The following is a 10,524-nucleotide window of genomic DNA, read 5'->3' as shown; positions in this document are numbered from 1 at the left end:
GAATGCAGAAAATCTTTGCAAGTACTATCAGTAACGCCCCAAACATGTATGTTATTACATCGCAGTTCATAAATGATCAATGAATCTCAAATATTATTCATTTACTCTCCTCTACATAAAGGATATTTTTAGAAAGTATAATAACTCATTCACAAGTCGCTTCATGCTCTCGACCCGATAAATATAGAACTTCGATTGTATCTTAGCCGTAGCACGATCAAGATTTGATCCAACCTCTTCCATATGGGTTAACATCGTCGAGTTTTAACTTCGATAAACGACCCTAGATAAGTTAACAGTTCTTATTGGACTACACCTGGCACATTCCACACATATTACTTTTCTATGTTTTCCAATATATTTGAACATCATCGAGTAATACTCTGATGCATAGCATCAAGAAAGTTAAAGGTTATTGGGGATTTATCCCCCTGATAACCTTATTACATACTAGAATTTATAAATAACATTGGCTTTTCGCTCTGACATTCAAAAAAAAACCCCCCCATGAATCCTTCTTTGATGAACTATTTTTACCAGTCCTCAACATCAAGTACAAAAACCGTGATGCTCTGCTGCAACGCCCCGTCGTGACGCTGGCCACAACGTGTCGCGTCGGCTTGACACCTTGTCGGGGCACACCGTCGTAATGCCTCGTGTCTCAACTCATCACCGCAACGCTTCACCGCAGCACTTTGCCGCAACGCTTTGCCGCAACTCTTCACCGTAATGCTTCATCGCAACACTTTGTCGCAACGCTTTACCACAACACTATCAGAGCAGAATAAAACTTATGGGAGCATTTATTACTAAACATATAATAAAAATGCCAACGTGCGTGAATAAAAGCTTATGGGAACATTTAGAAGATTTGTCACATAAAAGCTTTGCAACTGATACGCCATCAACAAATTATCATCATCTGGCACAAATCTCGAAGCATGACATGGATCTTAAGACAATATTTTGATCAAGAAATATTCAAGTCTTAATGAAAAGTCATCCAGAGCTTTGATTTCAGTAAACTTATAGTTAAACTGACCAGCGCGATGAAACGAACCCAATGATATAAAACTAGCATAATCCGAGTCAAATCAAGCCCAGATCAAATCATTAAACCATTCTTGAAGGATTTCCAAAGCCATTTGAAAGATCAAACGGATGTCGAATCTAGTGATTTTATAGTCGAATCGAGCGTCTCGACAAGTCGAATCCAACGAGCCCAAGATTTCTCAATTCTGACATCGTTAAGACACTCAAATGTCCATCAAACATCATCTGATTGAGGGAAGCTCTTCAGGCCGTCCGATCAAAATTGTTCAGATTCCTGCATTAATTGCTCAGAACACTATAAATAGAGCCTCACCCCTCACATGAAGGGGGGGAAGGCTTGAGAGAGAACTTGAGGCTTTGAGAAGGAGTTCAAGTCCAACATCACTCTGTCATCGCCGATTTATGTCGACCACCACCGGCCACCGTCAACCACCACCTATCACCGTTGACCTCCGTCGACCACTGACCGTCTGCGACCACTGCCGACCTCCGGTGACCTCTGTCGACCACCGACCATCTGCGACCACCGCCGACCTCTGTCGACCACCACCGACCGTCATCGATTGTCGTTGACTACCGTCAACCACAGCCGACCTCCGTCGATCATCTCCAACTAGACATCGTTAACCGATGTTGTACCTTGAAAAATCTATTAACCATTTTCCGTCTGTGGGACAAGGGACCTCTGTAATCGTCAACTTATAGTGGATTTTTATAATTGGGTCAAGGCCCCGTGATTTTTTCCTTTTACGGGTTTTCCACATAAAAACTTCTGGTGTCATCACATGTTGATTCATTTTCATCTGAGTGTGTGCTGTAAATTGGGCGTATAACGTAGTCCTAAAATTATTCAAAGTTTACATATCAAATCTTTCTTTTATATGTTTTCCAACATTCATTTATTATTTATTAACCAATTATTTTAAAATAATTTAAATGATAAAATAACTAAAAAAATGTGTTTTAATTGACATATTGTAACATCTATCAATTACACACTCGATTATTATGGTTGATTCACATATGTATAATATATTAGTATTACATCTATTTTTCATGTTCATATCGTAATATTAGATTCATGGTCTAACAATTTTGCCCGTATTCATCCATAATGTGCACCTAGTCGTTGATGCAGCAACCCTTGTACACATTTTTATTTCATTTAATCCATATAATGTGTGACTTCTGAGGAACGTATAAATATTAACATAATGATATAAAGAATTTATGTTATAGTTATTTGACAAAAAAATTATATTGGTTGTTAACTATCAAACATAAAGCCACACTTTTACATTCGGAGCTTATGACCCAATAATGATATTGTTATTAGACAATTAATGTTCTATTATAAATATATAGAAAATAATTAAATTTAATATTTGTTTTTTAAGTTAAGTAATTATTAAATAATTATAGATAAAATTTATATAATTTTAATAACTTGATAATATGTTTATGAAAAAATTAAATGCATATCAAAATTTTGATGCATTTAATGTTTAACATCTGAAGTTTAATATTTATAATTATAACGCCTTTGTGAGTAAAATTATGTTTGAAAAATATATATTACTTTTAAAATAAAAATTAATAATAATATTTTTTAATATAATATTAAAAATTTGAGTGTTATGCTCATAAATATTATTTTTTATTCATTAAATAGGTATATATAAAAGAAAATTGTGTGATACATGTGTAAATACTCTTATAATTATTGATTATTGATATTAATCAATTAAATTAATTAAAATTAAGTGGATAAAATTATATTAAATACCGAAAACTGCCTTCTCATTTCGCTTCCCATCTCCGGCGAACCTCGCCTACCTCGCTTCTCCTTCTCCTGGTTTCGCCTGAAACCATCGCCTACCGTATCCTTTCTCCCCTTCCGTCCCCGAAACAATCGCGGTACCGTTGCGAATAGATCTAGCTCGGAAGGGAGCGACGGGATCGCGACGTTCAAAGATCTCCGAAACTCCACTATATCTCCTTTTTCCACTCCGCTTCTACCCGACCAACCCTCGTTTTTATGTTCCTTCATCCCGCCAGTTTCGCTTGCTTCAGCTCATCTAAATCCTGTAAATCCAACGAAGAAGAAAAGGTATTTAAGATACTGTGGGAAAGTTGTGTTTTGTTGCTGTTTGGCAGGATTTAGGTTAAATCCTCTAAATCCTGCTTAAATCCGGCTACCAAGCAGCCCCGATTGCATTGCTTGATCTATAATGTTAGAATTTCGATGCAGTTTTGTTGGGCTGGGATTAACAAAATGAGATGAGGATTTATTGCTCTTCTCATGTTTTGAAATTACCGATGATCTACTTATTATTATGTAGTTATTTGGAGTTGAACAGTGCATCTGATTCCTGATTTTTGAAGCAGTTCAGTGCATATCGGATTCGTCGTCCTTTTTTCTACTGGATATTGCAGCCAGTTTGGATCGGCGCGTTCTGTAATTCTTCTACTTGTTATTATACCTTTAAATTCTACATAACGAATCTACGAATAAGTTATGCAAGTTCAGTGCAGTTCTTCAACCTTATGCTCTCTTATATAGTTATTTATTCCGGATTCTTTGATCCATTAGCCTTAGAGAAGTATATGAAGTGAACTTGCTGGTTTACACATGGGGCTGAGCAAGAACGAAGTGAACCTGAGGAGGTTGCTTGCAGCTGCCCCCCGTCAATCGAATCAAGTAAAGCTAATCCATGTGAGTGAAATTTTGTGCATTTTTATACTGCTTTGTCACGGTTTTTCCGCGTTGATTTGTCCCAGTACGTGTTCCTCATGAATTCGATTGTTCATGGAATTCACATTGGTTTGAAATCCTCATGCGAGTCTCAGATTGTTCTTAATCGTGAAAGAAATTTCATTTTCTGTTCTTTGTTGCATATCTTGAATGTTGGGTATGTGGATGTTGGGTTCTTTCCACAATACTGTTTTTCACAGGAATGTTGGTTATGAGGGCAGCTTTTGAGAATGAGATTTCATTATTGAATTGGGTATGTGGATGTTGATGAAATTTTTTAGGAAGATTTACAAACATACTACTCAATGCCTATGTATTTACATATCCAATACCTAAACATCAATTTTTTACATAAAAGTCTCTTATTTATGCATGAAAATGTGTATTTCACTTTTTAAAGTTAAAATGGTGATACGTTTTATGTGATATGAAAGATTTAGGTGGTATTAATGTAAAGAGTAAAGTTTAGGTGTTTTATATGTAAATGCATAAGAATTGTTGGGTATATATGTGAATGCCCCAGTTTTTATTGTTGGTTTTAAGTTATGTATGATGAGGATGACGGAACTTTAGTTCATTTCTAGAATAGTTACTATCTGATTAGTATAAGTTCAAAACAATAGACAGAATAATTTGGTTCACCTTTTGATGGCGTAGGAAACTATGAATCCATTTATTTGTATAATTTGGTATTTTTCAAGGTTTGTGATACTTGTTTGTGCAACTTTGCAGTATGTTACAACAGCACGTGAGTTATTGGAACAGATAGGAGCAGAGTCTGCAATGGGTGGAGTATCCGGGTGAGGCATCATACTTGTACAAATTATTTAAAGCTTTGCAGGCCTACCTCTCAATTTCTATGTATTTACATATCTAACACCTAAAATTCAATTTTTACATGTTGCCTTATACATAAAAAAGTGATTTTTTTAAACTCAAAATCATGATATTTTTTATTTGATATGAAGGATTTGGGTGATATCAATGTAAAAAGTAAAGTTTAAGTGTTAAATATGTAAGTACATATGAATTGGGTGATATATGTATGTAACACGTTCTCAAAATTTGGCATGTATATAGTTAAATTGAGCAAGTCAACGAAAGGAACTCAACAAGCCCAATATCATTTAATTTTGAGGTCGTTAAGGCACCTAAATGTTGAAAAAATAACCAATGATTCAAGACACTAAATAAAACGCAATGGAGAAAAAACATTTATGTAGCCGATCTGTGAGATAATGACTTGTTGTTGTGATCAAGGGAATCAATACGAACTGTTCGATATATTTTTTTTGAGATCTTAGCTGAATTTATTTAAATGCCCCTCTCAAAAACTCTAAATAGATCACAGTTTTTCACTTGAAGGGGAAGGAGAAAGGAAAAGTAAACTGACAATTAAAGTACGACTCTTGAAGAGAAGTGCAGGTGATTAACCATCAACCGTTGTCGACCACTAGTTGTAATTGTTGCAGATAATAGCTTTTTTCGTAGCCATTAGTTACAATTGTTATAGACCAAACTGTTGTAACCGAACTATTACTATATAGCCATGGTTGGTAGTTTTTTTTTTAATTTCATATTCCCTCAAAGCATAGTGAACCTCAGTATTTTTACTATCTTAGTGATTTATTTTGATTGGGCTAGGCCTCACGATTTTTTTCTTTCCAAGATTTTTTTCATGTAAAAATTTTGTTTTCTTTGCATTTTTATTTGTATGTGCGCTAGAAAATTATACTGAACTAATGCAAAAAATTCTCTACCGATAAGAATTTTCTAGGACGCAACGAGCCCCACTCAAGAATTGTTTGGATGAATAATCAAATACAAAATGAGATATTTGGTGTTCTCTCATCGAAATAAGAGTTGGAAAATGAGGTTTTTAATTTGTGGATCGCTCGTTTAAACACAGTAACTTTTGATGATATGCTATTATATAATAATAGTGTATTCTTTCACAATTTGTATAAGATAAAATTGCTTTTTAATCGTAAATGCTTTCACAGAATTACAAATAGACTGCCAAATAAGATTTCTCGTAAGTTCATTAATGAAAAAAAATATAAATCAGATAAATAAATAATGCAATACATTGTATAAGAAATAAAAATGATTGGTCCAAGATTTTCTGGAGAGCGAACTCTGAGATGATAGATGAGAACAAAATGAAGATTTGAGCTTAGGAATAAACACAAATCTTTGTAGAAAAAGGTTACTTCCCCATTTTTTTTTCATGTAGGTTTTTTTTAGCAAAAATTAATCTAAGCTTGAGTTTAGATTGGAGTATTCTGGAGTGTTTCTATTTTGCTTTAGGTTTTAAACCTATAAATTTAAGAATTTACTTCCTTCGCTCCAATTATATCCAACACCTAAACTTTATTTTTTACATTTGTACCACCCAAATCTTTCATAGCACATCAAGCATACCATCATTTTGACTTTTAAAAAATGAAATACACCTTTTCATGCATAGGTGAGTTGGCATGCATGCAAAAATTGAAGATTAGGTGTTAGATATGTAAATGCATAAGAATTGAGTGTTATGCGTGTAAATCTTCCTCAGTTTTAATTGTCTAATTGTTGGAAGCTGTACATGCACTGATCTTTCCATTGTTCCATTTTATCTGAATTTAATGCTAATTTTAAACGGTCATTTTACTTGTATGGTGTACTTTAACTTTACTATCATGTTGTTCCTAAAAAAACATTGATCGCAAATCATGTTCTTATTTTGTATAAAGCTTTGATTTAAGTTTTAGTAGTTTTTCGAACATATTAAGCTTTTAAAAAATGGGACATTCATTCCACCCAATTCTTTTGTATTTAAGTATCTAAATATTTACATTTTTATCACTCAAATCTTTCATATTGAATAAAAAATATCACTATTTTAACTTTAAAAAGTGAAATACAACTGTGAAATACAACCTTTCATGCATAAATAATTTGACATAAATGCAAATATTGAAGTTTAAATGTTAGAAATGTAAATGAATAAGAAGTGAGTGACATGGCATGCATGTACCTCTTCCATAATAATATGTTTCTCCTTGTCTGACTTCTCATCCCCCTAATGGCCCTTATTTTGGGTTTTTTTTTTCAGCATTTCAAAGGCCAAACTTAATGAATATTCAGAGAAGGTTGAAGCCCTTGCTGCTAGATTATTAGTTCCTGAAGTATGGCTCGACACCTTTAGGAGCAATCCTACTCTTGAGATTTCTTTTGGATGGTGTTTGTAGGATGAATTTAATGCTGTAATTTTAGTCGAAATACTGGTTAACATGCAATTTTAATTTTGGCAAATTAACTGATTTTTCTATTTTGTAAAATTGTTTTATTCAAACATAAATGGTTCGTTTGTTTTCCTTTTAACACTAATTCTATTTCATGTGTCTTAATTGAGACTATGATTAATCAGCTCAAGCTTTGGATTAGCCAACATCTACATGCATGATATTTATAATTACATTTAGGGAAATTAATCGTACTGAGCACACAAAATGTATTTTCATATATCACACCTAAACTTTCATATTTACATATTGTAAATTGATGCTTCAAAACAATGCATCAAAAGTTGTATTTCACTTTTAAAAAATGATAATAGTGCTATTCTTACCTGACATTAAATATTTGAGTGCCATGTGTGTAAATATGAAATTTTAAGTTTGAGATATGTAAATACATAAGAATTATGTGCTATGAATGTAAATGCCCCTTTCATTTATAGCTCTCCATTCTTAGATAGAAAATTAAACTAGTTTTTGTTTGTGTGAATGAGTTCCGATGCTCAAGTCATCAGGTTTAGATGTCTTTTTCAGTGCTTTCTTCTTATTTAACCGAAATCTTAATTTTTGGTAGTCGTTCTTGTTTCTTCATCTATGCTTTTTTGAAAATTTCATTAAGTGTGCTTGTTGAAATTCTTTAATAAATCTGCTAGCCAGAATCTATGGAGGCTGTTCAAGAAACTTCTGTTGAGGAAATTGTTCCTGTATCAGAGAATCCTGAAAGCCATACATATCCTACTCCCAGCTTGAGAAGAAGAACTGCGTAAGTATGCTAATATTTTCTATTTCCATGCTGCTCATTTTGTCTATTTACATGAGGTGATTTAGTGGCTCTAAAATCGGTAGATCTGTAACAAAAGTTGATAGAAACCATGAGACAGTCGCGATGGATACTGGAACACCTGTAAAATTGGATGCAGAAGCACATGCACATATTGAGAAGCATAGGTATTTTCTTACCCTTTTCTGCCAGTCCATTTTAAATTTTTTCACGATTAATCATTGTTATTTTTTGACTCGTTTTCAAAGAAGCATACTTCTGTTGATTTCTTGTTCAACTTCTTCGCCCTTGATCTTCTTGTCTGGTAGGACTCGGGCGTGTAAGCGAGTAGAGTCGAGCTAATTTAATCAAGTTCGAGCTCAAGTTTGACGAGTTCAAGCCGGCTTATTTATTGTTAAAGAGAGAAAACACTGTTAATACAAGCTAGTGACCTCGTGTTATACTAAAATGTCAACTTGAACGAGGAATTAAGAAAAATAATAAGAAATTAATTGATATGAAATGTAAAATATCATTTTTTTTTATATTTTTAATAACTTCAACATATGGTATAGAATTTTAGTATATTTTGAATATTTTTATTTTAATTAAATATTTTTTAAAGGAGTTGGCTCACGAGCTCACTAGTTGGACTTGGCTCCGTTACACCCCTAGCTAAATTAGATGAATAGGATTAATGCAGTTCAAAAGCATTTGACAGAACATCTTGACAGAGCATGGTTTAAGTTTTGGAAGATGTATATCTATACCACTCAACTTCTATGTATTGACATATCTAACACCTAAACTTCAACTTTAACGTACCATAGCTATGTATGAAAAGTTTTATTTCACTTTTTAAAAGTTAAACTGGTGATATTTTTTATGTGATATGAAAGATTTTGGTAGTATAAATGTAAAAAAACTGTGACAAGGAAACTTTAGGTGTTAGATATGTAAATTTATAAGAACTGAGTGTTATGTATGTGAACCTCCCTTTAATTTTTTAAATTACATTTCGCATGATGTGTTTTCATGTGACAGAAACCTTGCAATAGAGTTGTTTCTCTAAGGCAGAAAGCTCTTATATTATCCTGATGATGACGGAAGTTTCTTACATTAGGAGTACAATTATGAGCAGAAAACTAATTATGTTCCCAGAGTGGATGAAAATGTAAAGTAGGCTTGACTTTTTTTCTTCCTGCATAAGAAATTTCATTAAATAGTCCTTTCTGGAATATTTACTATTGAAGCACGTGATTACTGGTAAATCAAATTTTCCATATATTTTTTAACTAAATGTATTGCTATCAATTCATTTGTTTTGTTAGCATATCATAGCACTCAAAACATTGCTATTTACAAACCTAGCGCCCTCTTTCATCCAGTTTTTAAATTTTCACTCAAATATCAAAATTTACGATAAAATCTCAGCCCATATTTTTCATTTTTATCAAATTCTCAATGATTTGATCATGACGCATGTAAATGCACCAATTTGGTAGTTAAAAAATAAATAAATAAATAAAAATCACTGAGTGCTCTATTTGTAATTATCCCTACCTTTTTTTAAGAATATGAAAGATGGCTTGTTTGTTTATCTTGAAAATACCTTGAATTATGGTAGATAATATATTTTTATTGGTGACGAGTTTAAAAATCTATTATTTGTCTTGCAGAAAACTTCAGTCTGATTTAACAGATGAAATGGTTACTTTGGCAAAACAACTAAAGGAAAGCAGTCTCCTGATGAATAAATCCTTGAATGAAACTGAAATGGTAACTTCTTTATTCTTTGGAAGATTTAAATGCATACCATTCAGTTCCTATGTTTTTACATATCTGGCACCTAAACATCAATTCTTACATACATGCCTCCTTAACTGTGCATGAAATGGTGTATTCCACTTTTTCAAAGCTAAAATGGTGGTTTTTTATGTAATATGAATGATTTGGGTGTTTTAAATGCAAAACGTAAAGTTTAGGTGGTTAATATGTAAATGCTATTGATCTCTTTATTTTGATTGTTGAATGTGGTCTATATGGGCAGATTTTGGACTCTACAGAGAGGGCTGTTGAGCAGAGCTTGGCGAGCACGGGCCGTGCCAATGTTCGCGCTGTTCAGGTATACTCAGAGAGCTCGAAAACTACATGCCTCACTTGGCTCATTATATTTATTATGATGAGTTTATTCATTATGGTAGTTCTTCTCATCCGTATAACTTAAAATGCTTCTAATTGTTTATTCATTATGCACATGTAATGTTAATTACCTCAATGTTATTCCTTTATCAATATTACAATGTATGAGAGAATGCTGGATGATTAGAAATGCAGGGTTATTTTGAAAAATTGTATGTGTTGTTTGAGAAGTTCTTTGTCTTTTTTTTTTTTTTTTTTGAAAATAGAAAAAATTTAGAAAACTTTGCGTCACCCCCAAATTTTATGTTAGTTATGTTAGTATATCCTGATACAAGTTTAATCAGGTTAAATTTGGAAATTAGAATGTATTTCCAGATTAGTGTTATACATGAATTTGTATTGCATGAGTCTTGAAGCTAATCTAGCCTTTTTTTATGCTTTCTTGTAAATATTTATTGATTGCTTTGAGGTTAATTTTCTTATTATTTGCCTTTTCATAACTTGTTACCATGGAGGGTAGGTTGCATTAT

General features: G+C 32.8%; 1 protein-coding gene across 3 annotated transcripts; it reads left to right on the top strand.

Annotated features, from left to right (window-relative positions):
* The first annotated feature begins 2,874 nt into the window (after positions 1 to 2,874).
* On the top strand, positions 2,875 to 10,185 carry LOC110031906. Of its 3 annotated transcripts, none has more exons than XM_020735339.1 (9): positions 2,875 to 3,163; positions 3,447 to 3,511; positions 3,647 to 3,769; positions 4,541 to 4,608; positions 6,909 to 6,981; positions 7,746 to 7,855; positions 7,939 to 8,040; positions 9,532 to 9,631; positions 9,903 to 10,185. In XM_020735339.1, exons 3-9 carry the CDS (start codon positions 3,686 to 3,688, stop codon positions 10,077 to 10,079), a joined length of 714 nt encoding a protein of 237 aa, XP_020590998.1. In that variant the 5' UTR covers positions 2,875 to 3,163; positions 3,447 to 3,511; positions 3,647 to 3,685; the 3' UTR covers positions 10,080 to 10,185. The 3 variants fall into 3 exon arrangements, with proteins under 3 accessions (XP_020590998.1, XP_020590997.1, XP_020590999.1); XM_020735338.1 differs by having other exon boundaries at positions 3,442 to 3,511; XM_020735340.1 differs by lacking the exon at positions 6,909 to 6,981 and adding an exon at positions 5,160 to 5,233 and having other exon boundaries at positions 3,442 to 3,511; positions 7,750 to 7,855.
* The last annotated feature ends 339 nt before the right edge of the window (positions 10,186 to 10,524 follow it).

The sequence above is a fragment of the Phalaenopsis equestris genome, unplaced genomic scaffold (genome assembly GCF_001263595.1).
Source record: "Phalaenopsis equestris unplaced genomic scaffold, ASM126359v1 Scaffold000865, whole genome shotgun sequence".
Lineage (NCBI taxonomy): Eukaryota > Viridiplantae > Streptophyta > Magnoliopsida > Asparagales > Orchidaceae > Phalaenopsis > Phalaenopsis equestris.
This window is presented reverse-complemented; position numbering and strand designations above follow the sequence as displayed.

Excerpts from the sequence above, each read along its gene's own strand:
- LOC110031906 (XM_020735339.1), top strand. The coding sequence starts at position 3,686 with ATGGGGCTGAGCAAGAACGAAGTGAACCTGAGGAGGTTGCTTGCAGCT. Across the intron at positions 3,770-4,540 it reads ATCAAGTAAAGCTAATCCAT|TATGTTACAACAGCACGTGA; the intron begins GTGAGTGAAATT and ends GCAACTTTGCAG. Across the intron at positions 4,609-6,908 it reads GCAATGGGTGGAGTATCCGG|CATTTCAAAGGCCAAACTTA; the intron begins GTGAGGCATCAT and ends TTTTTTTTTCAG.